Source organism: Callithrix jacchus, chromosome 9, assembly GCF_049354715.1.
Source record: "Callithrix jacchus isolate 240 chromosome 9, calJac240_pri, whole genome shotgun sequence".
In the NCBI taxonomy this organism is placed as follows: Eukaryota; Metazoa; Chordata; class Mammalia; order Primates; family Cebidae; genus Callithrix; species Callithrix jacchus.
In genome coordinates this window covers 42,690,857-42,713,788 of record NC_133510.1, presented here as the reverse complement: position 1 = coordinate 42,713,788, position 22,932 = coordinate 42,690,857, and the positions used below count along the sequence as shown (strand labels likewise).

Genomic DNA, 22,932 nt, shown 5'->3' with positions numbered 1-22,932 from the left:
TGTTTCTCAACTGGAAGCCATCTAGTGGGTAGATACTAGGTATGCTGCTTACACACAGAATGCTTCCTCACAGCAAAGGATTGTCAGTAGTTCCAAGGTTGAGAAAGCCTGCCTTAAAGAATGCACCATGTTCAATGGTGGAGTTATCATCAAAATATTTTGGAAAACACTTTTCAGAATTACCTATTTGAGCAGTTTTCCAAACAAGGTTTTAATGATTGTATTGATGACTGCAAATGTGCTTCATGTTTGGTGGGAAATGCAATCCTCTTGACTCATTTTCTAGGTGCAAGTATGTGGTGATAACTCATAGACAAGAAAAAAAATGCACTATGTTCAGTGGTGGAGTTATCACCAACATATTTTGGAAAACACTTTCCAGAATTGCCTATTTGAATGTACTAATTGGTGGAAACTCTTCATTCCTTGCAAGCTATGTTTTATTTTAGATTAATTGTCATGACTCCCAAGGATGATATATTTCATTTATGGAATCAACAAAGCATGCAGTCATTCACATACCACTTGCATACATGCAAACAAAATTTATTAATTCTAACTAATTCAGAATTGAGTCTGATTAGAAAGTAGTGAGTTAAACTTTACTTTTGTGTCACATTCAAAGGAATTATTTATAGATGAACAGTTTTTCAGGATGAGCTTCACAACCTTGATTGTCACTTAACTCCCAGCTGGGGAGGATAGAATCAAGAGAAATTTTGTACTGTAAATGGTACTTTGCCAACTCAAAAACAAGGAATGGTATATCCTCAAAAATTTCAACTGAGAAGGTATTAATAATATAAACACTCAGCTCCCTGAAATGTGTTAACTGAATAACTTTTACTAACTCTTCATATTTTTTTTGGTTAAAGCTCATTTATTTAAGTTGATGCTTGCTTTTAATCAATAGGCCTGGTCAGATTTATTCATATGCTTCTTATAACAGTTTTTTATTTGTACTTGTAAAAAGCCCTGAAAACTAAGGATATTTGTAACTCACCTGTTAGCAAAACCTGACTTGAACGAATGTGAAGCTATTTATACTTTTAATTTACTCATATAGTGTGAATATTCATATTCTTTACTACAGAATTATTAACATGTTTTATTTCAGAGAGCTTAGTAAGTATGTAATATATTTGCCTTTCTAAATTTGAATAACTTCAAATTCTAAATTTGCAAGTGCGAGGTAAATAAGAATTATAATAGCAGATGCTTTCATTTTGAAGTTTTATTCTCATCTTTTCTTTTATAAATTGCTATAGTTTTCCAACTTTAATCTTTTGAGATAATTATGGAAGCAGCTTTAATAGAGCCAATACCTAATATACTCAATGACTGAAAATAAAATAGTAGACTTTTTCAAAGACTTTAAGAATTTTCAGTTAATTTTATAAGGAAGAGAATAAAAAGTATAGCAGTATTAAAGTGGTAAACGATATGATCAAGCAAATGACAAGAGAAAACATGCGTATTGCCAATATTTTTATAAACTAAATGCTCAACATGACATAGCAATATTTATAAATACAGGATAAAATTAGATGTCATTTTCCCCAAGTATGCAAGGAGTCTAAAAACTGATGAAAATAAATGTTATCAAGGTTGCAAGAAAATAGCCATTCTTATGTGCTGCTTATAAGAGTAAATTTGTACAAAACATCAAAAGATACATTGAGTTTATATCCTTTGGCCAAAAATGATTCCACTTTTTGAATTGGTCCAAAGTAAATATCTCTGTGTGTGTTGCTTTGTGTTTATATTTTCCCACACATTTAAATTTTTTACACTAAATAGATTTGAAATAGAGAATCCTTGATGTTATTTATATTTTCTGAGCTACATATAAATATCTAAATTTAATTGGTGACAACTAAGCAAAGTCATACATGCACTCCACAAAATGAAGAACCTTCAAGAATTAAAACTGAAGGAAATATTCTGAGAAACTCAAGGAATTTTCCAATTGATTGCCTTGATGTCCAGTAAAAAAGGTGGTACCAATAGATGGAAATGAAAAGATTTTGCTTCATGGCATTCATTCCAATTCATGATACACTATTTTAGCAGAAAATATTATGGGAGGGGGAGGTATAGCCTGGGGAGAAAAGCCAAATGTGGGTGAAGGGGAGAAGAAAAGAAAGCACACTGCCATGTGTGTACCTACGCAACTGTCTTGCATGCTCTGCTCATGTACCCCAAAACCTATAATCCAATAAAAAATTAAAAAAAAAAAAAAAGACTTCCTGAGAGGTGTTGTAGTTTTTCAGAATTTTAGCTTTCTTGCTGTATTTGCAATGCTGAAATCTCTTAGGTTCCTGATTACTATTTCAATAAATGGGGAGTACCATTTCCCTCCCTAGATCTCTCATTCAAAGATTAGCACACTGGGTAGAATTTTTACCTCTTAGGTATGGTGTCCAGTTCACAGCATCTTAACCTGGCAAGAGGACCAAACTAGCTATAAATCTTACCACTCAGACCACACTTGATTATTGTATGATGCCAAAATTAAACGTGAATCAAACAGCTAGAGCATTAGAGTGTTGGAAGAATAAACACAAGTTGGAAGTCTTATGTGGATAGTGCAAAATACAGGAAGGCAATGAATCATGTAAACATCAAATGAAAGGTTGGTAAAGAAGCCATTGGAGTCTGTAAGGCACTCCCTGCAATAAATGGCATATTCCATTCCTTTCCCTTCACTCATTTTAGGAAATGGAGTTCTGTGAAATCTCCAATAGATCCCAAAAGAGTTTGTAAATTCTTATTCCTGTGTAAAGGTACACTTTGAATAGAATGAGCTAAAACCCACTGAAGAGGATTTTTAGTTTCTATGAGATGGCCACAAATATGTCATAGTGCTTACTTCCCTGACTGTTTTGCCTTCTCCCGCAAACAGGAAACTGTAAAGGCAGCAATAATAGAAGAGCAGAAGCGAAGTGAAAAGGCTGTGGAAGAGGCAGTGAAAAGAACAAGAGATGAATTGACAGAATATATAAAAGAACAGAAAAGGGTAAGTATCTCCTGAAGAGTTTTAATTTGTGCTTCAGTAAACTCAGTCAGTGACTTCCATACAATAACATGAACTTATAAGATATTTAAAATGCCCTGTGTCATCTAACCTATGAATCTTCATCTAAGGATGTTTTCTGATGTAATTATATATTCTGATAGTTATGTCTACAAACATAAATCTTATCTGTCAGCAGAAAGCAACAGTGAATAATTTCTTGGTAGACTCCTAGAAATGACGTATAGCATTTCCAGTTTAACTTTACTCATAAAGATAGTAGACACTTCTACATTTGCGGGGTCTTTTGCTATACATTTTTAATTTCTATTTATCCTTTAAGGTTTTCTGACTGTATTAACACCACTGTAGTGTTCTAATGGACTTAATTACAGTTAGCAAATTCAGGCTCTTCTGCCAGTGTCCTTTCAAAACTCAGAATACACTTGTAAGAATTTAGAATGCATATTAAAGCTTTGAAAATATAGCATTTTCATACAATTTGCTTTTATTAATGTTAGTCTGAACAGAGGCTGAAAATAATGGATCTAACTTAATTTGTTGTCTTTTCAACAAGTCTTCAGTCCTCTAAGCAATACACAGAATAAGAAATTCTTTAACATTAGATGTTGACTGTAATCTTCTCTGTAATCAATATATATAATAAAATAAAAAATTTTACATGCAGTGTTTTAGAATGTTTTCTTTATATGTTTAATGTATGTTATATATCATATAAATATTATATTTAAGTATTATTTGTGTGTAAATATGTTACAAATATATATTGTATTGCATAATATAACAAAACAAACATAAACTGTGTCTGAGAAAATTTGACAAAATAGCTAAACTTAGTTGGTCAAAATGACCAAATAAATAGAAAATGTAAGATATTATCCTGCAGTTGGTAGTTCAAGAAGTATACTGAAATCTTATGACACTGCTTTTGTCCTATACTCTGTTTTTCTTTTTTGAGATGGAGTCTCACTCTGTCGCTCAGCCTGGCACACTGCAACCTCTGCTTCCCAGATACAAGCAATTCTTCTGTTCCAGCCTCCTGAGTAGCTTGGATTACAGGCACCTGCCACCATACCCAGCTAATTTTATTTTTTATTTTTAGTAGAGATGGAAGTTCACCATGTTGGCCAAGCTGGTCTTGAACTCCTGACTTCAAGTGATTCAGCCACCTCGGCCTCCCAGAGAGCAGGGAATATAGACATGAGCCACCACTCCCAGCTGTCTAATACTCTTAACTTGAAGTCAAATTCGGTATGATAAAAAGAAAATCAGGCCAGGCACGGTGGCTCATGCCTGTAGTCCTAGTACTTTGGGAGGCCAAGGTGGGCACATCACTGTCAGGAGTTCAAGAGCAGCTGGCCAACATGGCCAACATGGTGAAATCCCTTCTTCATTAAAAATACAAAAATTAGCCAGCCATGGTGTTGGGTGCCTGTAATCCCAGCTACTTCGGAGGCTGAGGCAGGAAAATCGCTTGAACCCAGGAGTCGGAGGTTGCAGTGAGCCAACTCTGCCTCAAGAAAAAGAAAAGAAAAAAGAAAATTCCCACCTCTTGATGGCTACAATTAGGTTTCAACAAAGGATAATTTGTCACTAGAGTGAAAAATTACTAAGTAGTCTTTCCAGATAAATTAATCGTTCACAGAAACAATTTGTGTGGGATTTAATCTTTGTATAGTTTACCTCAGGGTGTTTTTTAAAGTATTTTTACTCAAACAAATTCCTGATAGGTGCCTAATCTCCTAAAGAGAAAATTCTGAGCCAAAAGAATCAATTGGCTTTTCAAGGAGGATTATGTTCTCAGAAAACTCCTATTTCTATATGTACCCACAAAGAGTTTGTTTTAAATAATCTTGTTCAAAAGTAATCATGCAGCAAAGGAATTAGGTACAATTTATATGCATACAGGGATTGCAATTGTGAAAGAACCATAAGTTTGAAATAAATTCAAGACCTCTTGTGGATATATCCTTTTTTATCATCTTCTCTTTTTTAAATTCTCTTAGTAAGAACACTTAACATAAAATCTATTAAAATTTTAAGTCTATAATACTTTATTATTGACTATAGATGTACAGTGTTGTACAGCAAATCTTAGAGCTTATTCACCTTGCTTGATCGAAACTTTATGCCATTGTTTGGGTACTTTCTGTTTCCCTCTCTCGGCACTTCTGGTATCCACCAGTACACTTTAATTCTATGAAGTAGAACCAGCAGTATGTATCTTTCTGTGACTGGCGTATTTCACTTAGTATAACGCCCTCAAGGATCATCCATGCTGTTCTGTATTGCAGAATTTTCTGCATTTTTGAAGTTGAATGGTATTTGGTTATACGTATTTCTTTATCCATTCATCTGTCAATGGATATTTTGGTTGTTTCCCCATTTAGTATCTCATCTTAATAGTATATGGCCAAGCCTTATTTGAGCTCTAAATCTGAATGAGAAATTATGTAACAAAGCAAACTTATTCATAGGATTATTTTAGACTAACATTTCTTTGATTGACATGGAAGATTTTCATAAAGGAAAAGAATTTTGAAGATAAAATTACTTTCCTGTCAAACTGAGTTATGGGGCTACCATAAGAAGTGCCTATAAGACGAATAAGAAATGCTTTTTTAAGAGATATCTGATCCCCGCATGAAGCAAATTAACTTTGAAAAGAACTGTCAGTGTACTCTGACATTTAGTCTGTATGTTCTTGCAAATCATGGTAAAGGCCTAATAATAATTTGTATTACTCAGTAAACCAGTTACCATATGTGGAGACATTATTAAAATAACAAACTATCACATTAGGTTCCATTTGCACTGAAATTCTACTTTTCTTTGCTTATTTCCTTATGTATTAAGGAGAATAATACTAATACCTACATTACAGAGTTGTTATGAGCTAATACATGTAATAAAATAAGTTCTAGTAAGAACTCAATAAATATGTATTATGCTTATTATCATTTTTAACACATTATTTATAGAAAATGGGAACAACTAACAGCATTATTGCTGCTAATTTTTAAAATATGCTCTTTAGAATAGTGTTTGGCATTCTTTTCCTCTGAAGTTGACAATGTGAATTCTAAAATTTTATTTCCCTTCTGTTATTAATTCACAGAGGATTAAAACTGATTCAATCAGTACACTTGTAGGAAATTTATTACTTCCACTTTGGGATTTTAAAGTTTTATTAATAACACATACTGTGGAATATTTTTAATATTTGAATGTATCTCTCCAAATAGAAAAGCTATAAAAAAGAAAGTGAATAAATGATCAGAAATGATAGCACCAACTAATTACTAACCTCTTTATTATGTAAATTTTAAAAAAATTGAGATTCCCTATACCCTTCTGAAAATGTATTTCAGTGTTGTGAGTAAATTTTTATGAATATCTTGGGGTTTGGAAACTATAAACTAATACTTAAGAAAAATAAAAGTTTTTTAGCAAATTCATAATCTTCTTGTCTGTTTCCAAAAGACTAAATTAGGGTAACTCACATCTGCTTCTTCCTTTGGAAGATGGATTTCTGTTTGCATCAGAGAAGAACACATTTCCAGAATAAAAATTTTCCTTTCCCCTCTCCAGATTTTTTTTTTAAACTAGAGAGTCTACTTGAGATTTTCAACTTTAGACAACTCAAAAGCCCAATAGACCTTGTTTCCAACTAAGCTTGAATTTCAGCCTGTGAAGTAATCTTCTGTTCTTGAAGTTTTGAAAATCTTTGAAGGAAGAAGTCTACTGTTGTATTAGATCTGACCTTTTATATCTTTTGTCTAATAGTCTTTCACCAGACATCACCATACTCTTAACAAATTCACAAATTCACTAAAAGTTTGAAATGAACATTTTTCCTATATCTTTTTTTAGTCTTTTAAAAGAAAGAAAAACACAAAATAAAAAATGTCAAATGCTTAATTTTCAAATGACTTATGGATTATCTAACAATATAAAACACAATAGATTTATAAATCGCTACATAGGTTTACATAGCTTTCTCTGTATGTCTGAAATTAATAAGTTTTTAATCGGTTATCCATTCTTGTTGAGTAGTAACATTGTCCTCAGAATTATACTAGAATTAAAGTTAGAATTCCACAGAGAATATTTTAATTTTAAATGCTTTTTACCAGTTTTTACGTGCCAAGTCAGTAGAGATGTCACTAAACTTTATAAATACCTAGTATTCGTCTGGTCTAAACATTTTAGAACAAAGGGGCTACTTCTACATGTACTAATTAAGCAAATTGTAATTGACACTCAAATTACATCCTAAATTATTTACTACATCAGATATACAGTACTTGTAGTATTAGTCCGAGTCATAATCATAACCAAAAATTAGTGTGTAATGAAAATATCCAAATAAGAGCTTTTAAAATGATCCATCAGAAAGATAATATAAATTGATTAATTAGTTTTAGTGATAAAAATGCCTTTCTTATATGAATTCGACCTGATAGCTCTTTTGGGAAATTTTTCTGTAAAATCTCTCATGCTAATCCTGACAAAAAAGAAGATTACATTGAATTCACAACTTTACTGTGGAATTAAAAAGGTAATCTGCAGCCTCAGCACTCCTAAATTTTTCGTTGAATGTGGCAGAAATTCTCTAACTTTTAATGGATTTAGACATTTCCAATACAACTTATACAATAGAGAAGAAAAGGCAAACAGGAAAACGTAAAAAGATTTAAAAATACATTTAATCTTTCTGTGAATCAGTGAGGTACCTGCAAGTACAGTGTTTTACATTGGAAGACATACTGTGTATTATTAAAATTTCAATTTTGATTTCAGACTCTCTTTAATCACCATAAATTCTAGAGCAGAGGTTGCAAACTACAACTCATGAGTCAAATCCAGCCTGCTGCCTGCTTTTGTAAAGTTTAATTGAAACACACAATCACATTCATTCGCTTTTGTATTCTACACTAACTGGTGTCATGCTTCAATAGCAGAGCTGAGTAGTTAAGAGAGACCATCGGGGTATGTAACCCAAAGTATTTACTATCTGATTCTTTACAGAAGAATGGTTATCAACTCCTGTTCTAAATCATCAAAATTATCTTGTGGGGAAAGTTTCTTCCTTTCAGCCCTTTAAAATTTTTACTGGCTTCATATATGCCTCAGGGTAACTAGATAATTAAAGTCTCTTGAGTGCTATTCTGGAGAAGATTTCTCTCTTTGTATTAATTGCCAGATAAGGTATTATAATACATTATATCTGATCATTAGTGCCATAAAATTTATTTAATAAAAGGAGATGGCAGAAAAATTAGATGGGAAAGAATATATTTCTGACAATTCTCTAGGGAGGAATAATTTGTGGTTTATAATGACCTGCAGCCCTTGGGTTAGAACGAAGAGTTCCAACCCATCCCACAAGTTAAGACTGGTACACATGAGTTTGCTATGTGGAAGGAAGTGTGAATAACATTCAGCAAGCAACAACTACTCACAGCCAAGCAGTGATTCCTAAAAAATAAAATCTCATCCAAATGTAATAAAATAGTATTTTTTTTTCCTCTAAAGAAACAAAATTATTGCCTGTGTTTTCTAAATCACCTCCAGGAAAATAACCTTCACTTTAGAATATCCTTGTAATTTAGGTTTTTAGAGAAGAGTAAGAAGCAATTTTCTTCACTTCAAAGGTTTTGTGGTGCATTGTCAGAATTTTTGCATTATAAAATGGCTCTTTTAATCCAGTTTTGCTGCAATATTCTTTGGTGTTTGATCTCCAACTATTAAAGGATAATATTTAGACAAAATGAACTTTCCTTATTTTTTGGTCAGTTACACAGTTACTTGAATAAACCATTATTTCAGTGTAAGTTATTTAATGTCTCATGTCCCTTACTTCTCTTCTTAGAAATGTGGAATTTGATTAGCTGTTCTCTAATGACTTTTAAAATCCTAAAATTCTGTTAAGACTATGAGTAATATTTTTCTTGACAATTGATAAACCTCTTGTGGGGTTTTTAGTTCTTGATAATATAAATCAGTTGTATTATAGTAGCTACATTACACAGTATTTATACATTAGTAGAGAAAAATGGCACTTTACTGACATTCCCCAGCCTCCTGCACCATTCTCATCCTAATTATTCTTGCTTCTGTCCAGTCTGGAGGAGGTTATGTGGTTATGTGCACAAGAAGTAGCTCATTAACAATTCAGCATCTGTGGTCTAAAGCATCTGCCCTTGTAACTTTTGATTTTGGTTTCATATTTGAAAATGCTTTTATGTGACCAGTGCATATTAAAAAGCATACTATACCCTTACCTTCATTGTTGCCTACTTTCAGTTGTATCTCATTTTTTGATGCTAAAGGGGATTTAGCCTACTCTACATAAGCTGTATTTTAATTTAAATCATCAGAAGTTTATGTTCCAAATTTGTACAATTTTAGCATTTCAGGTAACACAATAAACAAATGGAAAAATATTTGGATTTCGAAAAATAGCCAATACTAACCATCTTGCCAAATGTTGTTTCAACTATGTCACAAATTTATTCTTCTCCTTAAATTAAAAGAGTAGAAAAATTGATTTGAAAGAGAGGTTGGTAAAGCCAATGAAGTAAATAGATTTTAAAGATTTTATAGTTTTTTAAGGTTAATATAATTATGATTTTTAAATTTATGCACTATTTTTCTATCTTAAACTCTTTAACAGTTTATTTTACAAATTATACTTTGAAATGAAATTTATTGCTCTCCCACTTTATATTTTAATGGTCTTTTTTTTTTTTTTTTGAGATGGAATCTTGCTCTTTTTGCCCAGGCTGGAGTGCAGTGGTGCCATCTTGGCTCACTACAACCTCTACCTTCTGGGTTCAAGTGATTCTTCTGCCTCAGCCTCCTCAGTAGCTGGGATTACAGGTGCCTGCCACCACACCCGGCTAATTTTTATACTTTTAGTAGAGATGGGCTTTTGCTGGTTGGCCAGGCTGGTCTCAAACTCTGACTTCAGGTCAGGACACCCCCGTCAGCCTCCCAGCATGTTAAGATTATAGGCGTGAGCTACAGCAGCAGCCTTATTTTAACAGTCTTCTTGATGGTCTTTCTTGTGTAGCTGTTCTCACTTGCATAAGAATAATCTTGAAAAAACTTACTGACAGTCACACACTTTGGTGAGACAACCCTGTTGGTTATTTCCATTTCAACGGTGGGGTAATTGAGATGATGTTACAGATAAAGCCCAGTGCTTAGGTTATATCCCGTTATTCCTGTATCAAGGAATATAAAATATGTTTTAACTTAAAATGTAAATTTATGCATGTACACATAAAAACTAGTGTGGTGTAGCGGTTAATGCAGTTTTTTTTCATTGATTTTTGGATGGATTCTAATCAAAGTACAGTGAGCATAAAGATTTTGGAGACATCTAGTAAGTGAAAATATTTATCTCTTTTTATCTAATGATTCAAAATTTTCATCTAAATAGTCACTTCTTGAATTACTATAATGATAACTAACTTTATTCTTTGGTGAAATGATTGAAGTTTAAAACTTTGTATTCACTGATGCAGGAGAATCACTTGAACCCAGGAGTTAGAGGTTGCAGTGAGCCGAAATCATGCCACTGCACCCCAGTCTGGGTGACAGAGCAAGACTCCATCTCAAAAGAATAGCAAACAAACCTTGCAGTTCAGGGGTGTAAAAAAAGATGTTTTCAGATAATTTTTTCTTCATTAGTGCATAATACTTATTTCTTAAAGCTTAGATGGTGATAAGAATTGATTTAAATTAAAGACAAAAATAACAAAGTCAAAGGTTCAGCTTTTAGTCATAGACGATGACAGTCAAGAATTGGCACACCTGGTAGTTGTCTTATCACCGAAGGCCTGTGATTAGGTTTAGCTTTTTGAGATGGGTCAAACCTTAAGTAATTTTTACCCAGAATGGCTAGAAAATCTAGTAATATAGATGCTGAGAACAAAAACTAGTCAAGAAGGAAAATCAGAGATCAATCCTAGAGGAAGAAGCGGCTGTCAAAAGGCCCCTAAAACTGAAATGATGACAACAATGATGATGAAAGCTAACATTTACATAGCATTTCCCAGGTTCCAGGAGATGTCCTTCAAGTTTGTGTGTTTTTGTGTGTGTTCATTACCCACAATAATAGATATTATTAGCTCCCATATCACAAAGCTAGAAAGTGATAGTCTGGCTTTGGAGTGTGAGCCCTCAACCTTTAAGCAAACTACCTCTGTGGGCAAGATGTGGAATTAAAGAATAAAAACAAAAGTTTGTGAATAGGTCTGAAAAGAAGAATGAAAATTTCAGGTTTAAAGCCAAGAACCAGAAGATAACAGGGACTCATTTTTATGTTTTGTAATGCACTAAGGCATGGCTGCCAGATTAAAAAAACTGTGCAAGACCAGAAGCACCATATCTTTTAAAGCTTAAATCCTTGTTTTTGGAAAGAATGTGTAAGAACATACTCCTTAAGTAATTATGTGAGGTCAAAATAATAGCTTGAAGCAATAATAGACAGCATTGACACATGGCAGTGCTTGAATAAAGACCAAATGCATTAAGCTACAATAACTGACAACAAAATTCTAGAAGATCGCTTAAGACTGTGATGATCAGGATGGACTTTTGGTTTCTGTCAAATGAAAAATAAAATGTGAACTAGGCTGTATAATAAAAAGAGGAAAAATAGTCTGTGAAAAGCCAAAGAATTTGCTTTCTTAAAAGAATAAGCAAATTTATATATTAAAATGGTTGTAAAGAAGTCTGTTTTCTAGATTCTTGACATAACTTTTGGATGCAATTCTACAATTCTACAGTATCTCGGCTCATGAAGCTCAGATTATTGGGGGCAACAGAGATGGAGGGAATTTATTTTGGCTTATTATATTGATAGGCCCTTCAACCACCCTTAGAAGTTAAAAGTGTGTGTGTGTGTGAAGGTGTAGGTGTATGTATGTGTGTTTGTATATATGAAGGTACATATGTATATAGATTATATGTGGGTGTGTGTGCATAAACATATATATATATTTGAAGGACCTTCATTTGTGAGCTGTTTATTAAGGGCACAAAATTACCTTCACTGTTCTCACTCCAGCCCATGCTATTAAAATATTTAGAAGGAAATGAAGAATGAAGTGGTTTTACAAATCTCCAACATCTTTATCTAAATATATATTTACACAGCAAGCGTCTGTGTATACTTTTTGCTATCCCATCTTAAACTATGTATGTAGAAGCTTCAGTATAAATTTATTTTTCATTCTTTAAAGAAATATGAATACCCTTAATACTTGGAGCACTGTGCTAAGGCTACAAGAACAAATAAAATAACCAATAAAGAGACCCTATGTCCTAGTATTTTTTTTTTTTTTTTTTGGAGACAGATTGCTCTGTCCTCCAGGCTGGAGTGCACTGGTGCGATCTCAGCTCACTGCAACCTCCACCCGCTGGGTTCAAGCAATTCTCCTGCCTCAGCCTCCCCGGTAGCTGGGACTGCAGTTGCGCATCACCATGCCCAGCTGACTTTTTGTATTTTGTGTATTTGGTTTCACTGTGTTTGCCAGGATCGTCTTGATCTCCTAACCTCGTGATCCACCTGCCTCAGCCTCCCAAAGTGCTGGGGTTATAGGCACTGTGCCCAGCCAATCCTATTCTCAGTAATGATACATATTTTTTAGCAACTAAAATTTATAAAGATTTATTATGTATGTTGACTCTTATAATCACTATTTGGATGTTTATTATTCTTTTGTAAACCAGAAAATCAGATGATAGGAATTACTTTTCTGAGATTACATCTAATAATGTCATAGCTAAGACTTGATCCGTTGCTTTTTCTACTACATCACACCTACTGCCCTTGTCAACTTCCTGTGTACTAGATATTTCACTTTACTATCTAGGATGAAGCCAACATCTGAACAAAATTATTAAAGCCCATAGTAGTTACAACCAGTGAAGAGTTACAGCTGTAACATCAATAGCTAAGCAAGCTAGAAGGGTAGGAGGTACTCAGCAATATAGAAAAGGACTGGTCAAGAAAACAGTGAACTCACATGTCACCACTATATTTTATTGTATACTTTTAACTTAAAACTATGTTGTTTTTGTTTCTAATTTAGGAAAAGGTATTATTTTCATAGAAATCACTATTCAGAGTGAACTATTAAAGATACAGCCTTGAGAAGAGTTTCAAAGATGTGAACTTGTTCAACTAAGAAAAAGTTTCTTGCTATAAAAATTCAGCAACATAGAATCCCAGAAAACAGCACCTCAATATCACCTCAAAACTAAATAAATACCCAGAAACACTCAATCTAAATGGAAACTTAAGTTGTTTAAGTAAAATGTTCTATATTAGGAAAAAATATAAAACAACCACCATTTATTGGGTGCCAAGTTTGTCCAAGATACTGTACTGGGTACTTTATATTTACTGTCTCACTTAATCCTCTGAAAAACCCTAAAATAATATCTGCATTTTATAGGTAAGGAAAATTGAGAGCCAGTGAAATTAGATAACTACCCAAGATCAGTAAGAGAGTCAAGATTTTAACTTAGTTTTGTTTGACTGCAGACTATACAGTGAGATTGCAGGATCTTGCTTGGTAAATTTTTAAGACTGATTGAATAATTTACAAATTTTTATATAATATTCTAGGAATGACTAATTTTTCTACTAACAAGATTTTAGTATACTTTTCTGTGTTTACAGGCTCCATCTAACTTTTGCCTTTTCAATAAGAACCAGATAAATTGTAGAGAAAAGTAGAATTTTGGTCACATGGGTGTTTATGTGCCCTGAACACAAAAGCAGCTAAGAAAATACTTTTTGTGGATTTTGCCTTAAAGGGACAGAACTTATATGCTTGGAATATGTGCCAACATGTAAGGGTTTTCAAAAAGTGCTAAAACAAGAAAACTTAATAAATATACATTACCCAGCTATCCAACATCAATATATACCCATTGCTAATGTTTAAACCTAACCTTCAAAATACCTTCTTCTTCCATACTTATATGTAATAACAGTAATATCAACTAAAATAATAACAAAATACTTAAGCTATCCCTTAAAAAACAAAAATGTGCTCATTCATTGTCTACAAAGTGGTTGACCTGAAATATTTTTTGGCACCCAACCACAAGACAAGTATTGCTGAGAGTGTGAGTGGTCTATTCATGCAACTTCAGCTGTCACAATCTTGAATCTTTGTCCGTGTGTATGAGAGTCATTTGATATGGCTTTCTACTTGAACCATGCACAGTTTAGTAGGTTGGCAGATCAGGTCACATTTGTTTTTTCACAGTCAAATATACAATCTTTAATAACATGTAGTAATGAACTAAGTGCTGCTTTTCAAAGGATTAAGATTTTCCTGCCTGATGACTTTGTTCCAAAACCTTATAGAATTCCACTGGGATTCCTTTATTAGAACTTGCCACAGGCCCCACATTGCATCTCAATAAGCTACTAATGGTTCTAACACCCATTGACCCTTTTGGTCATTAATTAGGGCCAGGTAGATGGACCCACTCACTACTTAGAGGCTTTCAGGTCACTTCCTACATAGGCAAAGCAGGATTCTCAAATCAATGTATAATGCCACAAAGAGTTCCACCTAGCAGTGTGCATCTTTCTTAGTAATAGGAGGTGCAAGGTGCAGTAAGTTGCCTTTAACTTTGTAAAGACTATCCTGTTATACTCAAGATCACTGGACCTCCAGAACTTTACTGAGGTATAGTTCTTACATTTTCATGTGCTATATCTTACACCTTATTGGATTCATAGGTATACCTTGCCAAATAATCCTGAGTAATTACTACTTCCTACTTTCTAGGTTCTGGACACATATCAATGTAGTTGTCATATATGAAGGTGAGACACTAATGATCTTTGTGAAATACATTGTGGTACAGAGCCAAATAATGTATAAAACCCTAAGATGAGATGGTTTACTCTTCTACCTGTCGTATAAATACAGCTGTTACAGGTGTTCTCTGTGTATTGAGATGCAGAGAAAAAGGCATTTGCCAGATTAATAGTTGCATACCTGGTGCTAAGAGCTCTAAATATACAGTTTTAAATATGCATCTACAACAGCAGCTGCATCTGAAATCACTATCTGATTAAGCCTCTTATAAATCACTCTCATCTAATGTCCACTGCATACTCTGGAGATAACTATATTATGTGTTTAAGGCCCTATTGAGCTGGATATGAGACAGGTTTAGATGAAAACTTCATTCACTATTTGATTCTGATAAGAATTCTTTCTGACCAGTAGTACAAGGTGTTATTCTAGGTCCTCAGTTTTAGTCTTGGTTCCAAGTTATTATATAATGGTACACAACAGACCTGATATTTCTCTTTCTCCAGTGTAGTAACTTTGATGAGGAAGGTCAAACAGAAGATTTATAATTTCTATCTGAGATACTATTACAATAGACATTTTCAAGGATGTGCAGTCTCCCAGGCCTTTGTTCATTAAGTCTGGATATTTTTACAATTTTTGGACTTTTTTTTTGGATGCATGTCAGTTTTGTTCATGTGGTTAATCTGATCAAGTACCCAAAGCCAATGCCCCTGCGGGTCAGATCATTCTGATTACAACTCAACCATGCTAGCAATAACAGTAACCATTTCCTCCTGCTTCTTATAATGAGGTGTGTCTACTTCAGTTTTGCCACCTCAGGATCCCATAACATTAAAAGCCACGTAGCCTACCAGCATTCATAGCCTACAGAAGAGAGACACTGTTGTTCACAGACACTGACTTTTACCTTTTGAGGAGCAATGTTAGGGAGTAGCTGGTGGCTGTGATTATTGCTTGAATTGAGAATTTAGCATCACAAGACTTTATCTTTTTAAAGCTGTTCTGTGAAATTGGGAGCAACTAATTTTGTTTTTTAATTCTTCATGCTCTTTATATTTTTCTTGTCTGTAGCCCCTGGATCTGGTAATAGAAGCATCCAATTTGGGCCACAGAAAGTCTTACCTTCAATAGTCACATTATTTCAAGTGGCTATAGTTAGTGATTTGTTACTTTGCTACTGCATGCCATGGACTACCAGATTTTACATTTTTTAAAGACGACTATCTGGATTTTTAGAGCCATCAACCCTTACATAACCAGCTAATTAAAATCTTTCCATTTTTCCTGAGGTTATATTGTCTTCAACTACTTCTAGAACCAATTTATATATCAATCAGGGTTCTTTTAAATAACAGAAGCTGCTTTCATCTGGCTAAGCAGCAGAGGAGTTTATTAAAAAGATACTAGGTAAGCAACCAAGGTGTTAGAGGGCTGGAAAAATAAGGTTAAGCTTCAGTGAACAACAGCAAAAACTATACTGCAAAACTGTCTTAACGATAAACCACTCTTTGCTGCACATCCCCATCAAGCACTAGGAGAAACTATTGCATAGTTCAACCATTTCCATTCCCCAAATTTGGATATTTCTATTATCATCCTCACAAGCAAAATAGATGCAAAATAGCATCTATTTTGCTTGTGAGGATGAGACCTCTAATTCCTCACTTATGAATCAAAGTCTTGCACATTTGACTCTGGTTAGTGGAGCCTTAGGAGTAGAGCAGGCTAGATAACTGAGTCTTCTGGGTTTTACATAGCAGAATCATACTTCATAAGGCTGCAAATTTTTTAAACATAGGGAGGATATCAAAAATCAGAAAACATTACAAATGGCCACTACATTCTTTGGTAATTTCTCCCAAGTTGCTATGGTTACTGAAGAAATATTTTTCCAGCTTCTTAGTCTTTTGGCTAATTCTAAAACTGATCCTTTGAAGTTAAACTAGGTGGGTATCATTTTGACTAGAACAGAACATTAGCAATTGTAGGTTCATCATTTTGTACAAAGTTTGCAACTTGGCCACCATAATATTATTCATTTTCAAGTAATTGGAGATTTTCTACAGTTAATGCCTAAGTTATACAACACTGTTCAAAGGATATGTAATACTTTGGATAGGTTAGGTTTTGGGTTCTATGTAGTTATACTAAAAGTAGTTCTTAAGATATATATACATATGTATATGTATATATAGGTTTTTTGTAAATGTATGTGATTAAACTTATCATTGTGTTAATCAGTAGTGTTTCCCTCTGATTACTTAGGGATTTATAGTACTTTTTTCATAGAATGATGGCCACAAAGATTACTAAATTAAAAAAAGCTTGATAAAATTTCTTTCTACTAAATTTATCTAGATTAGATCTCCATTGCTTCTTAAGTCCTTGGCTCACCTGTTACCTGTATTTATGTGTCCCTCTAATCAATTAATCTGTTTCTTCTACCCTCCCCATTTTCTTGCTTTTGAATATGTTATCCATGGCCTCTGCTATTTTTCAACTCTAAGTATTAAACAGAAGAAAATAAAGAGAAACTAGACATCAAAGTACTGTTTATCAAATTAAGTCACACATATGTTAAGCTTGAACAAGGAGAGATTTCTGTTTTAACTTTGTACTAAGTATGTTGATTTTCTGGTATCTCTTTTTGCAGATTCTTATCACATCTTTGATGTTGATGTTCTGGTTGTTAGAGAAGGTTGTGCTCAGGGCATTATACTACTGAATTGCAAAGCTGGATTCCACCAATCCATTTGAGTCTTTTCCAGATGACTTTTTTTCCAATATGGATGATTTTATGAACATCTGATTTGAAGTAAAATATTCCAGGATAAACCCTGTATCCAGCAGTGTACATTGAGACTGAGTCATAAAATAGTCCCACTATTCTTTTAATTATTTTTTTCTTAAGTTTTACATGTATAATATGATTAATACCTTATAATAGGAGCATATTAATCATAGCTTCCTTGGCATTTTACAGAAATTTAAATGTCTACTTTTTATTCATCTGTGAGAATATTTGACATTTAAAATAACTTTATGGCTTAGTTTTTCCTTTGTAGTTTAGAGTACTTACTCATTTAAGATTTAATGTGACTATGATATATTCAACACTTTGCTTTTGTCCCCAATATTTATTTCATTCCTGTGGTTCATGTTTTCCTTTTCTTATATATCATGTGTTGAAATGAAAGTGTCTTGTCTGGAGTGAAGCTCAGCCATGGAACGAAACAAACATGCCCTCTCCTTCTGCTTTTAGTTGTTTTTACTGGTTAAGTTACTTAAGAATCCTGTTAAGAACAACAGCAGCTTTACATATACCTTTTTGCTTCGTTATATTCTTTGTTATTAAAAATCTTCCTCTCACTTCCTCCACCATCATGCAATGTGGTTCATTCACTCCTTTTATATTTATGACTCACACATCAGTAGAAAGATTATTGAAAATAGCATACATATTCAAAAATCAAAGCCCTTGAATTTAGTGAAAGAAATTAAGCCATTTGAACAGAATTTCCAAAACTCAAAAGGAAACTGTGATTGGCCCCAGAAACTGTGAACAAGGCATATTCTTCTCATGTCAGTGGCAGAGTGCAAGAGAGACGCCCAAACCAGTAAACATTGCAAGCTTCTGATTGTGTCTTATCTGCTGATAACTCCAAAGCAAGTTATATGGTCAACTCCAAGGTCAAGGGGCAGAGAAGCACATTCCATATTCCATGAAGCCAAAGCATGTCACACAGTCAAACTCAACATCAATGGGGTGAAAAAGCCTATTTCTCCCATGGAGGTGAGCAAAAGGATGGCTAAATATTTGCCCATCAATTATTTAATCTACCATACCACCCAATCTAAATTAGCTATCTTCTCCCCTACCAACCGTATAATATCACTACTCTATTTTTTCTTCTTCGTGCATAAAACTATTTGAAATTATGTTACTGTTTTTACCACTCACTATTCATTCAATGAACAAATATTGTCAAATACCTAATATATGCCAGGTAGCGCTCAAGTGCTACTCAAGTGCTTAGGGATATTTCAGTAAATAAAACAGACAAAAATTCTTGTTAATTATCTGTGTCTCCTACTAAAATATAAGCTCTGAAAGAAAAAAGACCTCATCTGTTTTGTTCACTGCTGTAATCTCAATATCTAGAATAAGTCTGAAATATAATGGATGTTTAATGAAATGTTGTTTAATGAATGAAGGAATGCCATTAAGCATTTATCTAATCTAACTTCATCTGTTCAAATTCCTTGTTCACTAGGCAGCTTTCTGGTTGTAATTTGTTTCCAGCATAGGGAAAGTTTTTATGGTCAGTTTTATGAACTTGAGTTACTTCAAGTCATCTCTTACGAAAAAGATCTATCCATGGTATTTTGACAAATATTTACCTACATAGCTGAAAAATCAATCCTTGAATGTCGTAAACTCACAAATGTAAAACTACCCTAAGCCTGAGCAACTTCTACTGGTTAAGTAGTATACCTTTAATTCCCTTCTAAACAGATATAATTATTAACAGTAAGGCAAAGAGTTCTCATTTGGAATATATGGCACGTTACTTTTCATTGAAGATTCTGCTTACTTAGATATATCATCTTCTTTTATTTAGTGCTTCTGCCAAAAATAGTTTAATGGTAAGACGTAATTCATTCTCACTAGGCTTGTACATAGAACCACAGAAGGTATTGGTGAATAGCTAAATAAATAGATACCATTACCAAGTTTTGAGTCAAATGAAAATTTGTCTACGTATTTATTTTGGTCAGTTTAGGTATTTCAAGAACTTTATCTTAGAGTATATGTTTACTGTATAAAACCAAATAAAAATTTAAAAGTTTCTCAGAGTAGATCTATTCCATAGATATTTGAACTCCATTAGCAACAGTCAGGACTTGGGATGTTCCCTTCCCTCTTCACAATCATCTCTGAGGCCATAGTTTTATTTTTATATGCAGTCTGTTAGAGTCCAATAATGTGTGATCTGGCAAATCTTACATTTCAAATGAAACAAGTCATAGAAATTCTCATATGTACTTCAGGTTCTTAAATTTTTAAAAATTCATTAGGCTATTAGATGCTCTGGATATAGTCATTCAAGAGCTACCAGCATTTGCTGAAGAATTTACTATTATTTAACTATAGTAGTTCATAATAAAATACTAGTGATTATGAATTGTCTTATAGAATTGGTGCTACATCACCAATTCTATAAGAAGCACTCTAGTGGCCGGGTGCAGTGGCCCAAGCCTGTAATCCCAGCACTTTGGGAGGCTGAGGCAGGTGGATCACGCGGTCAACAGATCGAGACCATCCTGGTCAACATGGTAAAACCCCTTCTCTATTAAAAATACAAAAAAATTAGCTGGGCATGGTGGTGCGTGCCTGTAATCCCAGCTACTCGGGAGGCTGAGGCAGGAGAATTGCCTGAACCCAGGAGGCGGAGGTTGCAGTGAGCCGAGATCGTGCCATTGCACCCCAGCCTGGGTAACAAGAGCAAAACTGTCTCAAAAAAAAAAAAAAGAAGCACTCTAGTAAGAAGAAAGTTTTTGTACAATTCTATACCAAGAAAATGTTTCCCAATACTTTTTTTTTTTTTTAATTTTTTATTGGATTATAGGTTTTGGGGTACATGAGCAGAGCATGCAAGACAGTTGCGTAGGTACACACATGGCAGTGTGCTTTCTTTTCTTCTCCCCTTCACCCACATTTGGCTTTTCTCCCCAGGCTATCCCTCCCCACCTCCCCCTCCCACTGGCCCTCCCCTTTTCCCCCCAATAGACCCCAGTGTTTAGGACTCCCCTTTCTGTGTCCATGTGTTCTCATTTTTCATCACCCACCTATGAGTGAGAATATGCGGTCTTTCATTTTCTGTTCTTGTGTCAGTTTGCTGAGGATGATGTTCTCCAGATTCATCCATGTCCCTACAAACGACACAAACTCATCATTTCTGATTGCTGCATAATATTCCATGGTGTATATGTGCCACATTTTTCCAATCCAGTCTATTATCAATGGGCATTTGGGTTGATTCCAGGTCTTTGCTATTGTAAACAGTGCTGCAATGAACATTTGTGTACATGTGTCCTTATAGTAGAAGGATTTATAGTCTTTTGGATATATACCCAGTAATGGGATTGCTGGGTCAAATGGAATTTCTATTTCTAAGGCCTTGAGGAATCGCCACACTGTCTTCCACAATGGTTGAACTAATTTACACTCCCACCAACAGTGTAAAAGTGTTCCTTTTTCTCCACATCCTCTCCAGCATCTGTTGTCTCCAGATTTTTTAATGATCGCCATTCTAACTGGCGTGAGATGGTATCTCAATGTGGTTTTGATTTGCATCTCTCTGATGATCAGTGACGATGAGCATTTTTTCATATGATTGTTGGCCTCATATATGTCTTCTTTCGTAAAGTATCTGTTCATATCCTTTGCCCACTTTTGAATGGGCTTGTTTGTTTTTTTCCTGTAAATCTGTTTGAGTTCTTTGTAAATTCTGGATATCAGCCCTTTGTCAGATGGGTAAACTGCAAAAATTTTTTCCCATTCTGTTGGTTGCCGATCCACTCTAGTGACTGTTTCTTTTGCCGTGCAGAAGCTGTGGAGTTTGATTAGGTCCCATTTGTCTATTTTGGCTTTTGCTGCCAATGCTTTTGGTGTTTTGTTCATGAAGTCCTTGCCTACTCCTATGTCCTGGATAGTTTTGCCTAGATTTTCTTCTAGGGTTTTTATGGTGCCAGGTCTTATGTTTAAGTCTTTAATCCATCTGGAGTTAATTTTAGTGTAAGGTGTCAGGAAGGGGTCCAGTTTCTGCTTTCTGCACATGGCTAGCCAGTTTTCCCAACACCATTTGTTAAACAGGGAATCCTTTCCCCATTGCTTGTTTTTGTCAGGTTTATCAAAGATTGTATAGTTGTATGTATGTTGTGTTGCCTCCGGTGCCTCTGTTTTGTTCCATTGGTCTATATCTCTGTTTTGGTACCAGTACCATGCTGTTTTGATTACTGTAGCCTTGTAGTATAGTTTGAAATCCGGTAGTGTGATGCCCCCCACTGTGTTCTTTTTGCTTAGAATTGACTTGGCTATGTGGGCTCTCTTTTGGTTCCATATGAAGTTCATGGTGGTTTTTTCCATTTCTGTGAAGAAAGTCAATGGTAGCTTGATGGGGATAGCGTTGATTCTGTAAATTACTTTGGGCAGTATAGCCATTTTCACAATATTAATTCTTCCTAACCATGAACATGGAATGTTTCTCCATCTGTTTGTGTCCTCTCTGATTTCGTTGAGCAGTGGTTTGTAGTTCTCCTTGAAGAGGTCTCTTACGTTCCTTGTGAGTTGTATTCCAGGGTATTTTATTCTTTTTGTAGCAATTGCGAATGGCAGTTCGCTCTTGATTTGGCTTTCTTTAAGTCTGTTATTGGTGTAGACGAATGCTTGTGATTTTTGCACATTGATTTTATATCCTGAGACTTTGCTGAAGTTGCTTATCAGTTTCAGGAGTTTTTGGGCTGAGGCAATGGGGTCTTCTAGGTATACTATCATGTCGTCTGCAAATAGAGACAATTTGGCTTCCACCTTTCCTATTTGAATACCCTTTATTTCTTTTTCTTGCCTGATTGCTCTGGATAGAACTTCCAGTACTATATTGAATAGGAGTGGTGAAAGAGGGCATCCTTGTCTAGTGCCAGATTTCAAAGGGAATGCTTCCAGTTTTTGCCCATTCAGTATGATATTGGCTGTTGGTTTGTCATAAATAGCTTTTATTACTTTGAGATACGTTCCATCGATACCGAGTTTATTGAGGGTTTATAGCATAAAGGGCTGTTGAATTTTGTCAAATGCCTTCTCTGCGTCAATTGAGCTAATCATGTGGTTTTTGTTTTTGGTTCTGTTTATGTGGTGAATTACATTTATAGACTTGCGTATGTTGTACCAGCCTTGCATCCCCGGGATGAATCCTACTTGATCATGATGAATAAGTTTTTTGATTTGCTGTTGCAATCGGCTTGCCAATA

General features: G+C 34.4%; 1 protein-coding gene across 21 annotated transcripts in view; it reads left to right on the top strand.

Annotated features, from left to right (window-relative positions):
* CCDC91 (coiled-coil domain containing 91) overlaps positions 1-22,932 on the top strand; it is a 366,252-nt gene that overhangs the window by 295,624 nt on the left and 47,696 nt on the right. For all 21 annotated transcript variants that reach the window (XM_078339017.1, XM_078339026.1, XM_078339025.1 and 18 more), the window contains one exon: positions 2,906-3,019. In XM_078339017.1, the coding sequence (XP_078195143.1) occupies positions 2,906-3,019 (114 nt within the window). The remainder of the gene's footprint in view (positions 1-2,905; positions 3,020-22,932) is intronic.